This window comes from Hetaerina americana, unplaced genomic scaffold (assembly GCF_022747635.1).
Source record: "Hetaerina americana unplaced genomic scaffold, ioHetAmer1.1.p SCAF_8, whole genome shotgun sequence".
NCBI lineage: Eukaryota > Metazoa > Arthropoda > Insecta > Odonata > Calopterygidae > Hetaerina > Hetaerina americana.
Window position 1 is genome coordinate 72,553,263 of NW_027287427.1, and position 21,723 is coordinate 72,574,985.

The window sequence follows — 21,723 nt, forward strand, 5'->3', positions numbered from 1 at the left end:
TGTTTTTTATACAGAGCCAGATGATGGGCAGTGCATCATGTCCTCTGCTCTGATTAAATGCTAATTTTGTAAGATTACTCCTTGTTAGACTCACCTTAATATCTGATGACTCCCAACTCCATCAATATAAAGGTAGATGAGAGAAGGCCATCAATGAAATCCCAGGGGATTCCATTGACTGGCATCACTCAAAATTGATACGGAATGCGGTGGTGCTCATAATGAATTTGATAATATGGAACTGTTATCTAAACAATGTATTTGTTACTGAAAAACTGAAAACTGTATTTCCGCTTATAGTACTCGATACGTAAATTAAAATGATTAAATTCAGACAGGCATGATTGATTTGAATTGTTTGCCGTGATTTACCACATGATGGGGTCTGGTGAACCATTTCATATGATCAATCACAAAAAGTCTTTATTTCACTCATAGTTGGGAATGTTGTTATAAGTTATTATTTCAAATGCTGGTGAACCTGTTCTCTCCCTGATTAACTTGAAAGGAACTTTTTTATTTTTTAAGAGGATGTAGTTGGTTCTTCAATCTTGGGATATTCATGAAGTCCATTGGTATATCATTGTGCATCTACAATGAAAACAACTTCTCAATCTGTTCACCTGGGGAGAAAAATTTGAATTGTAACATTTCCTATATCAGAAGAACATATTGACCTATTCACATTTTGGTACTTTTAGCCGATGTGGTTTTTGTATGTAGCCTTTCAGAGAGGAATGATTTGATTTTTTTTTTTTGATTTTCCCATTCACTATGGTTGACTACATTGACTGTGGTTTAACCTATCTTGAAATTAAGCATTGTAATTGTGCTCTTTGGACTTTGCTGAGATGATTATGAGAGAATCAAAACTATTCTTATGAGAGATTTTCAACCATACAAAAACCACTTTGCTCATAGGTTGGAGAAGACAAAAAGTTTGTGAAGTTGTCCACGTCCACAAATATGTTTCACATTACTCTTGATGCCATTTTAGAAAGGAGAAAGTGGACATCCATCATTTTTTCATTTAAACATGAATAGACTATACCACACAAAAAAGAGGCATATTTTTCAACTTTTGCAAAGCTAATTAGTAAATCAGGTCTGCATTTTAAGTAACTTGAGGGAGCTGGAACTTAATATAAGCACAGTGAACCTTTTGGCTACATTCTTTGGCACATTAACTACATATATGGATTTTTGCTTTTGAAATGGCAAGCAGCATGTTACACTACATGAATATCGCGTTCTCTTTTTTTTTTTGGTTAGTACTTGTTCAATCAATTTTTTAAATCATTCTTCTCTTAATGAGTCAATTCCATGTAGAAACTTGACTCTTGTTTTTTGCTAGCCCTTATGTTTTCTTTTTTTGTAAAATATTCACATTGCCACTGTGGCAGCATGCATTCATTCTTCCTGTGACCAAACGTGCAATCAAAATGGTGGAATCAATGGGCAATACCCAATTTCCCAAACTTTGATTCTAACGCACTCCATATGACATAATAATCTCTCTTTGCAAAACTTACAAACTCAAAGCACTGCCAGTTGATTGCATATGAGCAATCAAACATCCTCCATCCAACCATTTTTTTTCACTTTGTGTACTTTTTGCTGTCGCACGTAAAAAAAATGGGACAGCTTGTTTTCCTTTGGATGTCAGACTTAATGTGTGGCAGTTGCATTTTTTTTGTTGCTTTCTTGAGAGCGTGGATGTGACATGTAAAAATACTTTGGCATGCCTGTCGTGCCCCTCACACGAAATAAAAAATCCAATAAACAGCATTGAACAGCATGAACGACACAGGGAAAACTATCCTCGAGTACTTGTCTATCACATTAACATCCTTGATCTTGGGCATAGAGTTGCGCAATGCAGATGCCCCTTTCCGAAGCGTTTGCATCATCTTCGGCTGATGTCTTCCCCTGCACCCTACTCCGCTGCTGATGCTCACGGACCGGCGGGACCCACCGAAACCGCCTCGGGTGGGGAAGGCATAGCCACGGCTCATGCGGAAACTTGGGGGAAACTTCCCGGGGGGTTGCGAGAGGGAAGGATGTTGCTGGTCACCCCCTCCCATGCTCCCCCCAGCCTCAGAGCTGCCCACGGATCTTGCGCTGCCACTGTTGTTTCGTCTCCGGTTCCGTATGCATGGGATTGGAGACATTCTCAGTTCCTGAAGTTCGATGATTTCCCCCTCGGCTCCACCACCCACGCCTACGCTGCCGACCATTGCAGGGATGCCGCCCGGATGGCTCTCAGCTGTGACGCCGGAGGGTGGAAACCTTGCTTCCGTGTTTGCCCTTCCACCACCTGGGCCAGAGTTTCCGGGCTCCAACGTGTTGGCTTTCTTGGAGGAGGTTTTCTTTTTGGCACGCGCACCCCAGTAGGTGTAGTTAACTGCAGCGTACTCGAGGAGAGCAGCAAATACAAACACGAAACACATCACGAGGTATATATCAATGGCCTTGACGTAGGAGATCCTGGGAAGGGATGATCGAACTCCTGTGCTGATTGTTGTCATTGTCAACACAGTGGTGATGCCTGAGTGAGAGAGAGAGAGATTTTTTCATTGGATGATATAAGTTTGCACTTAATAATAACTATAGAAAAAATATAAATGATGATAAACTTAAGCACTTTAGGCTGCACTTCATGGAAGTTTTGAATAAGTATTCATATTAACATAGACACAGCTGTTGTTCACAGGTTTTGGGTACAATGTATTTCATCTGTTATAGCATCATCAGGTACATATATATATATATATATATATACATATATATATATATATGTATATATATATATATATATATACATATATATATATATGTATATATATATATATCATCAGGTACATATATATATATACATATATATATATATATATATATATATATATATATATATATATATATATATATATATATATATATATATATATATGTACCTGATGTGTTTATTTATCGTCAGTTGTACAAGTTAGTGGAAATTTGGTGTCTTATTACAGTTTGAATACGACCAATTGTTACATCCACACAACTTAGCTATCAATCATTAAATATAAGTTTTTTCATCAAATTCCCCACTCCAGTATTTACTTTAGTGAAATGGATTTCGTTTTTGAGTGCAGAATGGAGATGGATGGAACCCATGCCCATGCTTTTGGCGCATTGATCTCTCTCACTGGGGAACCTTGTTGTTTTCTTCCCTATTTCTATTGAAAGAGACGTGAAAAGGACGTTTAAATGCTAGTTGGGTTTCATACTATGAACAATCTTGGAAAAAAGTCAACTGTGGTGCTTTGGGAAGTAGTTTTTTTCTCTCGCATGTGTTCCTCCTCATGCAAAATATCCTGTGTTGCAGGTTTCAAGTCAAGGCGAAACTTCTTCGCCCCATATTCGCTAGTGGCATAGTTCGTTAAGAGCAGATAAAACTGTACAGGGAGCACTTGGATTTAAGAAATATATGAAAGCTTACATGGGTGTCATTTCTTTCATTTCCTTTACTGTTACTTCAAATATCGACCTTCATAGTCGCTTAATCTTTGAAATGGAACACTCTTTGGCGACGCACAAATATATAAAAACACAGATGTAGATTTTTAAACCATAGAAACACAAAGAAAGGGCACTCACAGATGTAGTTTTGACGTTTCGATGGCATGACCGTCGTCATCAGAATGGTGATCTCGGGGAAGAGAGGAGAGGACATGTGCGGAGGAGAGGTGAGGGAAGAAGAGGTAAGGGACCAATAGGAAATGAACAAGGGGCTGGTAGGGGATATGCAGGCAGTTATATGTTGCATTCAGCATCATATAGCTGCCATTCAGCATCATGTCTCCAGCATCAACTCACCCACTGAACCAATCTCCGCATTGATAGACCACCACCTTCAACCAATAGCCACTTCACTCCCTTCTTACGTCAAAGATTTGCACCACTTTCTGGAACATCTACACCCAATTCCATACAACATGACCATTATCATGGCCACAATAGACGTTACATCTCTCTACACCTCCATTCCCCACAAAGAAGGATTAGAAGCCCTGAAATATTACCTCTCCCTATGACCCACATGACACACCCCATCCACAGATTTCCTCATCGAACTGAGCCTAATCTTCCTCACCAAAAATGCTTTTCAATTCAACGACAAAATATATTTGCAAATAAAAGACACTGCAATGGGCACCTGTATAGCTCCTGCATATGCCAATCTTTTTATGGGTAAACTAGAACATGACCTTCTGCAACAACAAACCCTCAAACCACTCTTCTGGGCCCACTATATCGATGACATTTTCCTCCTTTGGTCCCATGGATGCGAAACTTTATCCTCTTTTATTTCCTCTCTCAGCTCCTCCTCCTCTGTATTTTTCTCTTCTTCTATATCTGACTTGAATACCAATTTCCTAGGTATCAACATTCAACTCCAAAAAATACGTTTTACACCTCAGTTCACATTAAACCAACCAATAAGCAACAGTATCTTCATTTTGACAGCTGCCATCCACCTCATAAAAAGCGTTCCATCCCATTCTCAATCTCAGTCCGTGGCTTCCATCTCTGCAACAAAACCCCCTCCCCACAGAAATACTTGGACCAGCTACATGACTCTCTCAGAAAATGTGGTTACCCTGAAAAACTACTGAACAGGAAAATTCTCAAACAGTTAACCCATTACACTCCTCCACCCAAACCAAACCGCTCAAAATGCCCTAGTCTTATCACCACTTTTTCCCCGGAACCCACAAAATTAAACATTTAATCCATGACCTCTTCCCAATTATTAATAACAGTCAGTTCACATCACTTTTATTCCCACATTGTTCCTCTGTTGCGTTTACACGCCCATCGAACTTGCAAGACATCTTCAAGTTGACAAAACCAACTGCGAGCACCCCCGTCTCTCCCCCGCCCCTATCCGCACCATGCAACCGCCCACACTGCAAATGCTGCCATCTTCTAAAACCCTCCCCCTCACTTAGTACCAACTTCCAACTGGTCGCCACCTGCACCTCAAAAAACATTACATATCGCATCTCCTGTAACTTCTGCCCTGCCTTCTGCGTGGGCAAATGCATGACCACACTTTCCCTCCGCCTGAATAGTCACTGATATTCCACCAAATCTCCCACCTTCCTTAATTAACCCATCCCTATTCACACTGCTTCTCACAACCAATCTTTTGTGGACTGCTTCTCCATTTCGGTGATTGAAACTCTTCCCAAATCTGCCAGTATCATAAGGGTGAGAACCCATGAGATGGCGCATATCTGGGTGCCCCAGTCATTTAAGCCGCCCAGGCTGAACCAAGCCCACTGAATGCATCATATGACTGCCTACATATCCCCTCCCAGGCCCTTGTTCATTTCCTATTGATCCCTTACCTCTCCTTCCCTCACCTCTCCTCCGCACATGTCCTCTCCTCTCTTCCCCGAGATCACCGTTCTGATGACGACGGTCATGCCATCGAAACGTCAAAACTACATATGTGAGTGTCCTTTCTTTGTGTTTCTATGGTTTAAAAATCTACATCTTCATATATATATATATATATATATATTTTTTTTTGGATTCACATTATTGATTAATTAACCCTTAACAACTGGGGTGTGCCGGCAAAGATTTTATGTACATACATATATGTAGTTTTCAGGAGGCACAATTAGCTGGGGAAACTATTGGTACTCCTATCCTAAATGTATGATATTATAGTGAGCCGAAGGCTAATGTTCATTGTGAACATTTGCTTAACATAATAACGTCTGCTCAATGATGCAAATAAAATTTCCTGTAGCACTCAAACATTATTTATATGGGATCTGATATAAATGTAATCAATAAGGATATGTCCTTATTCCAGGAATTAAAGTGATGCAGTAAAAACATTTTAATAGGGTAAATTTATTGTAAGTACAATCTAAAATTATGAAATTGTATCCAATGATTTGAAATTTGATACATTTTAGCAATGAAGAATAATATATCTTTTGGCATCTGGTCTGAAAAAATTTTGAAATTAATCTGCAGTCTGCTTGATCACTAAGCATTGCATGATTCTTAGGAAAATTATTGTGCAAACGATTGATAAAATAAAAAAACTTGGATCATACATACATGTACTTGAAGGATTTTCTCAACAATAATTATTAACAATAGGATTATCTTGAAATTGTTCTTAAAATCTAGTTACCTAAAGCCACTCTGGCGCTGGTGGCTTCATGGTTAATCCAGAAAGAGACCCATGACAACATTACGATGAGGATGGATGGCAGATAGGTTTGGAAGACAAAGTATCCAATATTTCTTTGAAGCTTGAAAGATAGGGACAACCGCTGATAGATTCCAGTTGCTAGTCGCTCCTGTGAGAAGTAAAAAAAAACACACTTAGTATTGTTAACATCGCACCATTCATAACATATATTTTTTACAATGGAAAAGTGCTAACTGTTAGCTGAAAATAATGATCTTTAAGTTTGAGAAAATAAAATTTTTTTCCTTGTTTGAAAAATGACCACTCCTATGTATACAAGCAAAAATATATCAAGAATAATTAAAATAGCTCTATTGTGGGATAGAATTAGGTATGAAAAAAAACCTCTTCATTTTTCAATATTTAATTCTTGAATTTACATAAATGTTGGAATATTTTATCGAACTTTTGATGTCAGTGAATAATTTAATTCTGTTCTCAGTAAGGTATCTCGAGAGATATTGTTTTACTGATTATTTATTTAAGAGAATCATATTTCCATGTTAGGATAATTTAAAAGGTCCTGTTCCCATTATATTTTGGCTATTTTAAGTTTTTTGACTGGAATATTTTTTCCGTATGAATTCACTTTTGACTAAAAATGCTAATTACTAAGCGTGCATTGTAGTCATTAGCAAACCCATACTCATATAATAAACTTTTTTCATATTCCATGAAGGAATTTCATTCAGTGAATGGAACTATTAATTTTGTACTTAATAGGCAATATTTTGTGAATCTTTCTTATTTCACTAAAACATTTCTATTGTTTTAATATTTGTAACATCTACAAGACCAAGAAAATACAGGAAAATTATCCTGGCCAGAATCTAACCTCTTCATATGCACTAAAGTGTTTTTTTTTAGGAGTATTTAAGATATGTTACAATGAAACAGCATACATTACAGAGTGGAAAGCATGCATACACATACATATTGCAATTCTATACATTTATTATGTACATATTGGGAAAAGATTTCTTAAAATTCTAGTTATTATAAATGAAATCATAACATTGATTGAATTTTTTGTTAATTCAAATGATGCTAGATATTAAACACCTACGTAACAGTAAAATCGATGAGATATGTCAATGCATTCTGTTTGTGCACTGGTGAATGTCTCATTATTTGGATTCTGGAGGGATTGATTGCTTAAAAAAACACAAGGTGCCATTAAGTTTCCAGGCTGAATTAAGTTCATGGAAAACCAGATTCAAATAGCAGAATCAGTAGTAAATATTTTTCAAATGAAATAACCTTGATAAACTTCTATTTTGACCTTGTTTAAAAAATAATAGAAGTACTTAGAAAAATTCTTTCTGATTAACTAGAAACAATGGCGAGGTCATGGTTTGTAAATGCCCTTTTTTTACTACGTAGCCATAATGTTGCCAGCGTTGGCTTTAGTTTTGGTGGCCATAAAAGGTCAACTAAATCTGCTGAATTCTTTATCTTACTATTATCTTTTTTTTATGCAGAGAGCAATTTGCTGCAGGTAGAGTAAAGGTTGTTTGTAAGCATTAATTTTATTTGTGTTGAAGCTGTGGTGAAAGCTGTTGGGCACCATTGAATATCATTATACAGAAACCTATGCGTCTTTACTTTATTAGGGGCATTCAAATGAAAACTGAACACATACCACAACACACAGTCTGTGCAAAAGGTGGCAACACTGTTGTAAAGTTTCGATACTGCCATCACTGTTGTACGAGAACTGCATAATGACAACTCAAAGGTGCATGCAGTTGCTGGGTAATGTTAGTGAAGGTCATGAGGTTAATGCTAGTGAGAATTGTTTTCATTTGATTGCCCCTCATCTGTTGAGTTTCAAATGCTCTATCTGAATCTAAATTTATTCTTTGTCTTTGAATAATTAGCTCTGCTAATTTTTTATTGTGGGAAAGGGGAGGGATATGGTAAACTGGAATTTTTGTTGAGTTTTGATAAGGAAAAAAAATCTCGGTTTGAATTGTGAGTAGTTTCCAAAACCTGTTGGATTACCTTAACACATTATTTTTTGCTCATCTAGAAAATGTTTGCCCTGACATGCCCATTCGGATACTCATCTTTAAGCCTGCTCATCTAAGCAGTGGTAGGACATGAGTGGTTCTTATGTGTGTGAAATGTCATTTTGATGACTGATGCAGCTCTCATTTATCGAAAATTTTCCTCTCTGTTGTGGTCAAAACAATTTTTATCATCCTTAGAAACAGTTGTATTCTTAAAGTATGAAAAACCATATGAGGATTACCCTTTCAACATTGAAAACTCAGTGATGCCAATCTAGTTAATTAATGGGCACTCTATGAAACCATGTTAGTTAATTGCAGGCTATATATTGAGGTTGGGATGTTGTTAATGACATTTTGAAGACAAGGGCTCCATGGCACTTCCCCAGATAATCAGGACTAACTTTTCCAATGGTGAAGTCTTTAAATATTACCAAACATGTTCCCCAACACTTAAAAAAATCTGCATGCTGATAGATTTCATGAAAATAATTGCTAGACTTCAAATATGTTTTATCATACATATTTTAAATTAAGGATATGATTTAGGATAAGATAATACTTATAAAGATAGTGTAAGAACTTAAATAGTCAAAGAATGCATGAGTTTTTCTAAGTGTGCGACATTTATGTACAGATTTCTATGGCTGAATTGAACACTTATATTAAAATTTCTACATCTAGACAGTTGTGATTTTTCATAGCTATGGAGCATGTAAGTTCTCTCCCACAATCAGTATGGAATGTTCAAAATCTGTGAATTTCTGTTCAATCATTGTGGTGAATATTTTTTGACACAAATTTAGACATTAGATGCTTCAATTGCAGATCATATTGTCTCTTAAATAAAGAATTGCACAATATTAATGGAAGTTGAACGTGTGACCTTTAGAAGTGTCTGTGGGTACACATCAAAACAGTACCCACCAGGCCAACATGTTCAGATTACTGTTTTCCCTAAGTGCAAAATCCCTTTGTAAAAAATGTTACATTCTCCGTTGTCTACTGTGAGTTAGATAACAGTTATCAAACTATTGGAATATACCTACTCATTATCTATCAGTGGGAACCTATTTCATCTAATGAAAACTGCAGAGATACTGTTTTTGTGTCAATGAAGAGGTACTCTATAGGGCATGAAGCAAAATCAGGCTTCTAGGTACTTCATAAAAGGCTGGCTGATCTGTAAAGGCTACATAGTCTTAGAAATCACTGGATGTAAATATCATACCTTTTTTAAATGCATTGATTGCACTTTAACCTGATGGAATTGCAAGATAAAAAAAATAACTTTTATTAGTCTTCATTATTTGAATCATATTTTCTTTTGTTTTGGAAAATTTAGACAAACAATGTACAAACAAATCAGCTTGACATATCTATGATCATCCATTGATTTGCCAGTTGCATATCTCTGCACCTAAGTACTACATGTAATTGTTCATTGACAAGAAATCTTGACCCTTGTGAAATGATGTTATTATTTTACACATCTTTTAACAAACTTTGAAGTTTATATTAGCCCTTTGAAATCTTTCGTGTTAAGAAAAATATTATTGACTTGTTTTTTCTAACATCTTATTAACTTATTGGTCTCTTAAAATAGACAGAAAGATGCTTGACACACACATGAAACTATGAGGATAAAATATTGGAGAATGCATTATAAAAAATAATGCAAAGTTTAATTGCAATAAAATATTGCAATTAAACTTTTACATGATGCATTTTATAATAATTATGATACATTGAGGATGAAAGCAAAATGAATGCAAAAAAGGTAAATTTCAATTGTGTAGATAGAACCTTTGAATTGAAAATAATAGGAGAAAGCACTTTTATTTCATTACTTCAATACTGCAATCATTTCTTAGTGTCAAATTCAGTTTAATGTGTACTGATGAAAACAAACTGGTATATATTTGTAAAAAATCATTTTGTCTTAGACCAAGTGCATTTATTTAAAAAATGCAAGTATTTTAAGAGATAGAAGTGCCTTTTTTTGAAGATATTACTCTGGAATTAATTACAAGTTTTGATTAATTTGTTTCAATCTGTTGCATTAAAGTTTACCTTCCTGTCATTGGTCTCGTAACCAATTATTGTGAATTGTGGCAGCTCGGCTTCTTCCACACCCATTACTGGGGTATCCTGCCAGTACATCACGACGTCTAGGACAGTGTAACCATCTGAAAAGGAAATTTAGAATTGTTTCATTTAAATAATATTATTTATCCATATGAGGGCAAGATACATGCTATGGGGTACTCTTATGGGGACTATTTTTTGTTCTAATAAATTTTAAAATTAATAATATTATTTCACCCTAAACAGTGCTTTTGAATTTCTTATGTCCTACAAGCACATGATTACTAACTGTGTGGTGCTCTGTAGATCCTAAATTTGTTGGATGTTTCAAATCTAACATGATTTTCAACTTTCTTTCCAAAAATATGGGTGATAAAACTATTTTTGTCCACGTATGGAAGTTATCCCCTCTTCCAAATATAGGTTTTGTAGATCCACTGATACTGATTCAAATGAATATTACGTAGGTAGTAAATAAATTTTTGCTTATGCCTTAATTTTTATCCTTATTAACTTTTGGATGTTCAGGAATTTTTACTCTGAAGTTTCTCTAGCTTTTACCATACCATATTCTTTTCAGAGTTAATCGAAAGATACCTACATAATTTATAAAAAATAGCTCGGTTATATTTTTAAAACTTATTTGACTATAAAACATTTGTCATGACACATGTGAGGGTATTTTTATATACATATATGTAAATAAATACATATATATTTATATGATTTAGCACAAGAAATGCAATCAATGAGATTATGAATAAAAACCCCTTGTATTGGTCTAATTTGTTCTTCCAGATTTCAAGTCATGATTGCATCAACACATGTCAACATATTATTATTTGGTGGCACTGTTTTGGAGATGTTTCAACATACTACATGGGAATCGCAAATGAAGTCTTCTGAATCAAGTAGGTACTATTTGTTGGTGGTTTAATTGTAAAAATAAATTGATGGAAAAATCTAGAGTTGATTGCAAATCACTTGGCAAGGAATAAATGATTGGATGAGATTATTTTAACATTTTCATAATTTATGTTGAATGGAATGATGCATTAGCATAATCAATGTGCATTTTAACTTTTATTATTTTTAAACAGACAGCTACTTTGATTGAATTGTTCATAAATATATTAAATAAGTAATTGACTGCCTAACTTTTACTATAGGTGATAACCATGATGAGGCTATAGATTTTCTTGGTATTATTACAAGTGACGAAAACTCTGATAACTAATTACTGTGCATTCTGGGAAGGCAATAATTTTAATTCTGGCACACATTTTCAATGTTCTAAAATTTGGGTGTAGGCATAAGTCTTTCTAAACTTATGAACAGCTTATCTTTGTAACATTAGAGAATTGGACTTGAAATGTTAAGGAGAATGTTTGTGGTGATTTTTAAATTTTATATAATTATATGGAGAATAATTTATAACATTTTCCCCGACGAAACCAATTTTTCCATACTCTAATGATACATTACCATGTATGGTAATGATGCACAGAAAGAGTCTGCCCCGAAAATGAATTGAATAAATGTGGGAAAAAATTAATTGCAGATCAAAGTACAGTTTACTAAAATTCTTCAAAATAGCACCCTTGTACATTGATAAATTGATACCAGCGTCTCTGGCAGTCGCGATAAGCTTCCTGGATGGCGTCGATGGGAACCTCGTTTAGGCACCTCGTCGGCACCACGTTATCAAGCTTTCCAAACTGGTTGCCTTTCCAGCTCCTTTTTATTCTTGGGAACAAAAATAAGCATGGCGATTCCACCATAGGACTGTAGGTCACTTTCACAGCGGTCAAAGAGATTACGCGAATTGTCACGCGAACATCCTTCTGATCTTCCGATAGCATCTTGACACACACTTTTCTCATCGCTAAATCTTCTGCAAGAATGCTATGCACTGTGGTTTTCGGCATATTGCGTTCTTCTGCTAACATTCTGACACTCAGACCTCGATCAGAATTGTGCATGTCTCTCACCTCTTTCCACATTTTCATCACACTGTGTTCGTTGACGGACGTCCCGTGCGTTCCTCGTCGTGAACCTCCTCTTTACCCTCCCGGAACATCTTGCGCCAACGAAATCCCATGCCTTGGGACATTGCTTCATCAAAGTAAGCATCCTTTACCTTGGTCATGGTCTTCGAGCTAGACACCAAGTTTTATCGCGTATCGTTGCTTCATAGGCCTTGGCATCATGAAATTGTGACGTGACCCTCGAATTGGGGACCAGTCAGGTAGTGTTCCGCTTAATCTAACGGCCCACAGACAATTGACAAGGGTCTCGCTTTTATCCGAGACCTCCCACCACCTTTTCCACCATAAACCATTTCACTCCAGCTGTCAGCTTCTGCTAGAAACAAATCATTCTACTTATTTTTGGGTCGGACTCTGAATTCTTCTGGATGAATTTTGAGAGATTAATATGCTTTACATACTGATATACTGATATATAATCAATATTGTCATGTCCTATCAATACTAAAAAATATTACATGTTGCATTAAATATTTCCAAACATTATAATGATTTCCATAATATTTTAGGTACAGTTACACTTAAAAATTTCTTCGTGAAAGTGAAGGACTTTTACGTTTATCTAATATTACAGATAATGAATACATAAGTCTTTAATACTTGGACATTTAATGTCACAGCTCTCGTGTACGTGGCTGTCAATTTTTTACCCGTTAAGTGTTAAGAATATAGAAGAATAGGCATAGTGTTTATTTTGGAACTCTTGGCATTTTCTTTTAGAATGCCGACCCTTCTACTAAAGGGAAAGTGATACGCATAAATTATTTTGTGGTTTTAACTTGCAAAAATCCGGAATATCTCTCTTAAGGATGCACTTTAAACGTGAACCGTTTAGTTTAACTGAACCAATTCTTGGGGGGGGGGGGGGGGGTCATGACTCCCTTTTGGTCCAGGGCTGGTGAAAGAAACCTGGCATTGGTGTTGTTGTTCTTCGGGTAAAAGGTGATTCCTTCAAATGACTGCAGAATGGCGTAATAGTTATTTTAGCGATGTCACAACGCGATGTGCGTACCCATGCGAACATTTCACTGCGGTAAACCATTCGTCTTGAACGAGATCCGAGCCCGGATCCCTCAATGTTTTTATAAATCCACAGTTTGAGAGGATTGGAATGTAACTAGCAAACATTGGAAATGAGGATTCGGATCCTGGTGAAGGCAAATGATTTTTCACAGGGTGAAATTCTTGCATTAGTGTGAAAGACGACTCAACTGAGGGGTCACGGTTCTTCCAGATGACCGACGTGCTCGAAACCGAGTGTGTTACCCTTACCCTGCCAGGGTTAGCCGCTGATACGAAACGGTATCTGGAACGCGAGCTGAATTCCTTGTTCTTGGAAATGCTACTTATTTTTACACGTTAAAGTGGAGATATCGCACTCATGATACATTAGAAAAGTGAACCATTGGAGAATAGAAGTCTTTGAAACATGACATTGAAGATTAAATTGAATATATATATATATATATATATATATATATATATATATATATATATATATATATATATATATATATATATATATGTGTGTGTGTGTGTGTGTATATATATATATATATTTATATATACACTATTTATTATATATTCTGGCGGGTCAGAGCAAAGTTGCAAGCATGCAGCGCCATTATTGATTGTTTACGAAGCCGTTGAAGTTATTGTTTTGATTCAGTAGTCGTTTACCTGTCGGCGAATGCAGATAAAAATGTCCGCCAAAATCGTTGCTCCTACAATTTGCGAGGTGCGTGCTGTGATTCAATTTTTTTATCTGTGGAAGGATCATAGGTTGCTCAAATTCACTTGGAGTTGCGCCAAGTTCATGGATAGTTTGGGAAGTTGAAGTTCTTACGAATGGCGCAAAAACAATCGAATTTTCAGGAACTTATTTTCGACTAACGATCGACAGCAATCAAGTCTGTAGGAAAAGAAAAAAAATCGTTCAATTCACTCCGGACTAGAATTAAATTAGTACATAGGTCGGATAAGTACGGTCCAGTCTCGTGTCGGATCCGCAGTCTTCGTTACCATGACTGCCGGCAGTGAAATAATCAACGATTCGTGGACCCGGGATGAGTAGGCCGGACACGAACCATGACCGAGTGGACGGTAGACCGGTCCCTTCACATGCTACCGGTTTTTGAACCCATGTCCTCTTCCGCGCTATACGTTATTCTAGACATCGACAGTATCAAATGGCCGCGTCCTCATTTATAGCATGAAATCACCTTCCCGAATGGATCTCCACCTTTTAAACGTTTTTTCCCCCTTACTGAGGGCGGGTGCCTAGCCTAAATTAAGGTTCACCCTCCCCCTTTAAGAGCCCCCACAACGTTATAGATTTCCTTTGATCACGCCTTCGTTGTTCTTCTCGGGAACGGGCCCCGAGATTGCCAAGGAGTGTCCATTAAACGGATATTTATTATTAGCACGTCTTCAATCGCATTCGGTTTGCGGCATGCTCTGTGGCGCGGTATACAGCTCCTAGGAGAATGAAAGGGAGCCAAGGGAACGTGGTACTTGGTCATCCGACACGACATGGCGCCCGCGTCGTATGTCATAATATCACGTTTCCTTGTACTAGCTTTTTTTTCTTACTGCTCAAATCCTCAAGAAGTTGCATCCCACACCATTGGATTCGCCCTCGGGGTTTTTTTCGTTTTTAATTTTCTCCAAATCCTTGCTTACCATGTCCATTCAGCCGGAAAGAATTCGCGCCACCGAACCTTAATTTGAAAAGTAGGAAAAATTTCCGTCAAATTAATTGATAATATACTGAAAAAATAATGAGAAATTATGTTTTGGACCTGTCAAAATCAGTTTGCACTTTGTCTCGGAAAGACTTATAATATAAACAAAATTTAATTTCTTCGTGGGACTTTTTGTTACGGTTCTTTGGCTAAACGTATTCATTAAAAGTGGTATTGTATTATCATTTTAAATTCAACCCTCCCGTTTTTTAGAAAGGGGAAGGAAAAGTTGAACGCTTAAATATGCTGGGGAAAACTAGAGCTGGTGGAAAAATTTACCTATCTCGGCAGTATTTTGGACAAAAATGGTAAAAATTATATGGCCACAAGGAGAAAGATTGCCTTGGGCAAAAGAGCTTTCACAAGGAGTAAATTGATGACAGGGACGTTGGTTGATTTAGGAGTTTAGACATTTATCGTTAAATCGTTGATATATGGTATAGTTTTTTACCGCGTGAAAACATGGCTTTTGAAGCATTATTATAGACATAAATCAGAGGCTGCTCAGATGTGAGTGTGGAGAAGGATGGAAAAAGTGAAATGGACAGAAAGGAAAAGAAACAAGGAAGTGATGGGCATGGTGGGGTAGGATATAGATTTTTTGGGGAAATTCAAATGAGGCAAGGAAAGTGGATATGTAGCGTTTTGACTGGCGATGGAATGTTAAAAAAAATAATGGTAGAGAGGAGAATGATGGAAAAACGAGAAAGGAGTTGGAATAGGTTAGGAGTGTTGGACGGAATGAAGGAAAGTAGGGAGTATACGAAAGTGGGGTTATTGTACGTATGTGGGGTCTTGTTTCGTTAGGAGGGAGTAAGAAATATACCGGTTTTCAGTTTGCATCCACCCGATATTTCTTTTTAATGCTAGACTCCCCAATAGAAATAAATGTATATTTATTAATATCCTTCCACTGTCTGTCTTAAATTATTCAAAGAAGTGCATTATATTTTTCGAAAACAATGGTAGGTTTTCATTGGCAAGCCCTCAAAATCTGAGAGGAGATTTAATCCTTTTTAATTCATTGTGATATTTTATACTATTACAGCAAACTCTTCGTTTCAAAGAACACGCTGAATTTATGTGTATAGAATATATATATATATATATATATATATATATATATATATATATTTATTTATTTATACATATATGCGCTCACACACACATTTGTCTTTTATGTGTTCCAATCCATTTTCCTTGCATGTGTTCCCCGTTTGGTGGATTTTCGTGTTTGAATATATTGTATAAATCAATAGATAGGAAGCGCATAGAGGTGGCTTGAGTTTCAGGTACTCGTGTCAGGCATATTCGAAGGTTTCGTTTAAATATGCTTAGTGGTGTATTATCCTCTGTTAGGATGAAGGGTACCTATTTCCTATAATGGCTCAGTTTCCTTCGAATAGTTTGGAATATGTTTAAGCGCCGACGTTTCTAACAAATTACTTTTTTGTGCTTATATGCGTCACATATGTCTAGGTTTTCTATTTTTCTTTTGATTTCAATGAACGGCATTCAGAATTAGATACCATTGATAATGGTATCAATGAAATTAGAAAAGAAAGTGTCATCGGTCACCTACGACCGGGGAAAAGGAGTTTAAGTGACTCTTTAACTGGTCCAAAAGTTACTTCTGATCTGAACCTGGCAAGGAAGTCCTCAGCCTTTGTCAAGCGCTATTTGTGCTTTCCACCGTTAAGTGAAAATAAACAGGGATTTCAATCCTTTGCGTGTTGAAGCCTTGTTTGTCCCTCTGGAAGTGTTCCGTTTTGATCTTCACGCGCCGCGAGATTTTGAAGTGTCTTTTATTCAACCGTCTGACTGGTAAATTATCCCAAGAGCACACAAACTGATGTGAACAGCAGTAGTACTCATTGAAAAAATATGAATTTAAAAGAATTCAACATGATTTCAGCTAAATTTTTGTCCTGTTACAAGTATCAACTTTTTTTCGCGCGCTTTTAGTGCTCTAAAAGAAGTCCATCCGTTATCATAGGTATTTTTTAGTTTCACCAAAATTGGTATTTAGGTAGTTGAAAATATTGTCTATCGTTTACAATTTTGAAAAATATAACTTTATAATTTTTTAAAAGTTTTCTAAAGTTTTCATGTTTCAAGTACTATCCTTAGAGGATACACTAGTTCCAAACCATAGCACCACGACATTTCTACGTCTACATGACACCTTGCAAACTAGCGCTAGGGTGCGCTGCATTGGGTAATTCAACTCGCTTAGATGCAATACTGCATGTACATACAGTTATCACGATTACGTTATTTGAATAATTTTGCATAAACGTCATTCCTTTTATTGAAATTAAATGGTTAATATTTTGTAAATTGCAATAAAAAATATAAAAAAACTCGGATTTATTGATGCGGCATTTGAATTGAACCCTGCTACACACCCTTGCGATGGTTTTCATGGTACCATGTAGATGTGTAAAAGGATAGGAACGTTTGAACAGAATGATGGGAGGTAGAGGGTATGTGGAATTGAAAAAAATGTTTATTGTAACGTATGACATCAGATTATGTCACGTTAGGCAAGGTTAGAGAATGTAGCGGTGGTTAGTTCGCAGGTCCATCCAAAACCTAACTTAAAAGAAACGGTAGACTCACTTAAAAAAAGAAATATCCACCAATAATTTTGGTTACTATAATGAATGTTTTAAATGTAAAAAAATACACGGGGAGTGTCAGTGAAATTGGAATAATTTGTGGATGGAGGGATTTGAAGGATGGAGGGATTCTTGTAGATTTTGCACTCACAGCTCTCGATCTCGACGGTGCAGTTCTGCGAATCAAGCGGGTAGTAGTGGAGGTCCATCATGCAGGCCAGAGTCGTCGTGAAACGCATTCCGTACGTTATGCTGCCATCTCCGTTGAGCCTCACCAATTTGTTTCTCTCCGTCACGTCGTGGAGGAAACTGCGATGGAAGAGAAAAGAATGGAAATCGAAATTGTTTTCGTTTGTCATTATAAAGAGGTGAGGTACAACTGAGAGCATTTACGCCATTAAGGAATAGGTTGGTAATTCGGTAGGGGTAGGAGAGGTTCAGGGAATTGAGGAAGGAATGATGGGGAGGCATCGGCATCAGCCAACTTCATTACCGAAAGGTGCCTAGGGGTCACAAAATTAAGCATCTTATCCGACGGGTGGCGTACACCACTTTAAGTGCTCTCCACATTTGTCACACAAGTAAGGATCTCGGTACCACTGCACCAACCCGTCTCCCCTCCAATTAGTTGCAAGGATACATTTCCGAGGCTTGGTAACGGTGTAGGATTTTCACAACTACTGCGAAACTGAAATGTCATAGGCGAGCCGCAACCAGGGGTTGAAGTCATTAAATCAGTGGCGCACCTAAGGTGGCATTGTTTGGAGGGGTGAAAGAAGGGATCAAACTTATTTTATGCAACCCACGAAACGGAAAAATATTGATCATTTGCGCCGAAAGAACTACAGAGAATTTTAGCAAAATAAAATACTTGCTCAAGTTACTCGAATAAGACTTAAATTTTTAACAGTTGGACCCGGTTTTATATTGTCCCATTAAATCCTATCATTTGTTGATGTGAACTTTAACTTGAGGTTGAAATTACCGACAACTCCGATTTTATAAACAAATAAGATTGATTATTATTGAATTGGAGAATAATACCCGCAGCGACAACATCTATCAGTTATTTAGCATTTATCGGTCGGTTTTGAACTTAATTAGCGGTTATCAAACTGAGTTTTACGGGCGTTTTCCTTCAATTTAGCGATATGTCATAAAACCTCGTCATATTCCTGTACATATAAGTATGCAAAATTAATTGTTTATAAATAAAAAAACATGTTTAGGGATATCTATTAGACTAAGGCCTAAGTTTCAGATTTATAAAGATCTCAACTTTAACAGTACATTAATACCTGAGTGCATGGGATAGTGTTGTTTATTACTCTTTGCTGTTATTGTATAATTTTACACTACAGACACCTCGAAATGACTGAATCAGCATTAAAGTTAAATGGTCAGTTTGTGTCACAAAATCATAATTTACCGTATATTTTGCAGTGTGACGGGATGTTCATGGGAGGGCTCTATATACTTTTTATGGAAAGAGGAGCACTGGATGGGGAGAGACTCAGATTAAAAGTGAGAGAGGTGAAAGGTGCATGGCCGGATTTTATGACTGTGAAAGGGGAGAGGTCAATGAAGAGTAAGACTGATGTAAGACGATTCCTGATTAGAGGAAGTGGATTGGAAGAAAATTTAATTACGAAGGATAAATTGTCTCTTATAAAGCGTACATACTCTGCGTTAAACGGTGATGTTAAAGAGTATTAATTTTAACTCGATTATCAAAGTAGGGATAAAAACCATTTTTATAAAAGTGAAGAAATCTTAAAAATGTTCTCTTGAATTTAAAAGAGCGTTCTTGTAAAGTGTGGGGGCTCCAAATGAATGTAGCATTTTCAAGTCTACTGCGTACTAAGGTGTCATTAGGGTAAAGTTTAATTAGGTTATGAAGTCCTCATTATGCACCCTCTTGTGTGTAATTTGACTAAAGAACTCTATTTAAATTTGTGCAGTTTGGTGGCACTCGTTGTATTAGATAGTCAATTTTTGTTAAATGCAAACCCCCAATGAATTCATTAAATTTGCTTGCCATAAAAAGGGTCTCGATTTCAATAAAATACATTGTTTTAATTTTTTTGGAGTATTGTAGACGACTGAAAAAATAACAGTTTATATGTGGAAAATACAATTAAATGGAACTTTGAAATTGAAATTCAATTGATTTTTGAAACGTAAAGTAAATAGAAAACTTTGCTTACATGCAGTAAAATAAAAATAAAATATTCATCATCCACTCGGCTGTCTTATACAAAAAAAGGAGTAATTACTTACTTTTTGGATTATAGATCTAAAATGCACAAATTATATTTAAATCATATTGAATACAATTTTTTATTTCGTATACCCTTGTCACAGTTCCTCTGTTTTTTTATCACACTTCCTTTTTGAGACGGGTTACGTAATACCTCCCTAAGTTGTGAGAAATATTCTTGCTGGCGAGAGGTAACCTAAGCATTCATCACATATAAAGTATTTCGTGAATGGCTCTAAGCCACTGAGAGAATTCAATTCATATTTCAAGAACGTGCGCTTGAGATATTGATTTTGTGTGACCTTATTCTTCATGAATGCATTTCAGAATGAGATTATTTGAGAAAATATGTTGGTCGAGCTGCATTATTTTGTCACTTGGCAATTACGTCGCGTAAAATATTTTCTTTGCATGATTCCCTTCCATTCCAAAAGTTACAATGAAGACTACATGTATCATTTTGTAAACACAAGCCCTTTCGCTCTTGTCTTGTCCTATCTCAATTAACTGAAGGACACCGCTGAGAATTCAAATAAAATTTAAAAAGAAAATTTCATACAAAGTTTAGAAGAGGGTTGGCACAATTCATATAAGGAAATCTTATTTGAGACAAATTCGATGATAGAATTTTCATTGCCATTATTATCACGCTTCAGAAAATCAAATTTTTTTTCACGGAAATACCATAAACATATCTGTAAGTTTTAGAGCTATATGGAAATCTGTGAAAGGGAAATGTTTTGCAGAAGTTTAAGTAGCCGTTGCACCAGATTTCCTTCAATAAGACCGCTCTTTGTAGTTTGTTTCGGATCTATCGCATTTTTTCTTCCCGTTCAATAGTATTATATTTATTTGTTAGCTCTTTCATTTGTTCTAGAAAAAACCTTGGATTTGGCTGGTTCATAAGATCACTGACGAGTAAACTGGAAGAGTATTTAAATCAATTTACAATGTAAAATAAGCTTCCTCACAATACATTTTATGTTTTAAGATTACAGCGATTTTAGTATTAGGGTTTCCAAAAATACTTCCTGTTTTTCTTGAAAATGATGAAATTTTCGCCCAATTTTCAAATTTTTAGGGTTATAACTAAATGAAAAGTCAGCAGGTTTTGTTGGAAGAATGATTTTGTATTGTCTTTATTAAAACAGGAATTAAACGAAAAAATCTAAATATTTTGCTATTTTCAGTCTCAAAAATTGAAATTACATTAATATGGTTCAGAATTAATTTTTCGCCTGTGCATTTTAGTGGTGTAGATTTTATTGGCTTGCTATCTTATAAAATACGTACTCTCTATAATCGCCATATATACGAACACTTATTAATAAGAGTTCTGATACAAGGAAAATCGTTTAACGAATTAGATATGTATTTATGATTTCCCTGAGATATTTATGATATGTATGAGAAGTGCATTTATGTAATTGAGATGATTACTATTAGTATTCTGATATTGTATCAAGGTTGAAGGACGCCCTGTGCAACTGTGACTGTGATGTGACTGTTAAATAACGCATGAGGAATAAAATTCGCCGCAATGGTTTCTCGCAAAACTGATATTTGCTATATTATGATTCTTTTCAGGCCCAAGTTCTGTATGAAGGTAATTACAAAAAATCTAAAATTTTTATTTAAAATTTTTACCCAATTGGATCAGTATTTATTCTCATTGGAAAAAATCA

General features: G+C 36.0%; 1 protein-coding gene across 3 annotated transcripts in view; it reads right to left on the reverse strand.

Moving 5' to 3' along the window:
* Positions 1-242: 242 nt before the first annotated feature.
* Positions 243-21,723, reverse strand: part of Lcch3 (Ligand-gated chloride channel homolog 3) — a 159,106-nt gene continuing 137,625 nt past the window's right edge. For 2 of the 3 annotated variants that reach the window (XM_071596730.1, XM_071596729.1), the window contains exons 5-8: positions 17,930-18,087; positions 10,351-10,466; positions 6,206-6,374; positions 243-2,548 (exon numbers count right to left, since the gene is read on the reverse strand). In XM_071596730.1, coding sequence (XP_071452831.1) covers positions 1,758-2,548; positions 6,206-6,374; positions 10,351-10,466; positions 17,930-18,087 — 1,234 coding nt within the window. In that variant the 3' untranslated portion in view covers positions 243-1,757. The remainder of the gene's footprint in view (positions 2,549-6,205; positions 6,375-10,350; positions 10,467-17,929; positions 18,088-21,723) is intronic. The other variant, XR_011702829.1, reaches the window with a different exon arrangement.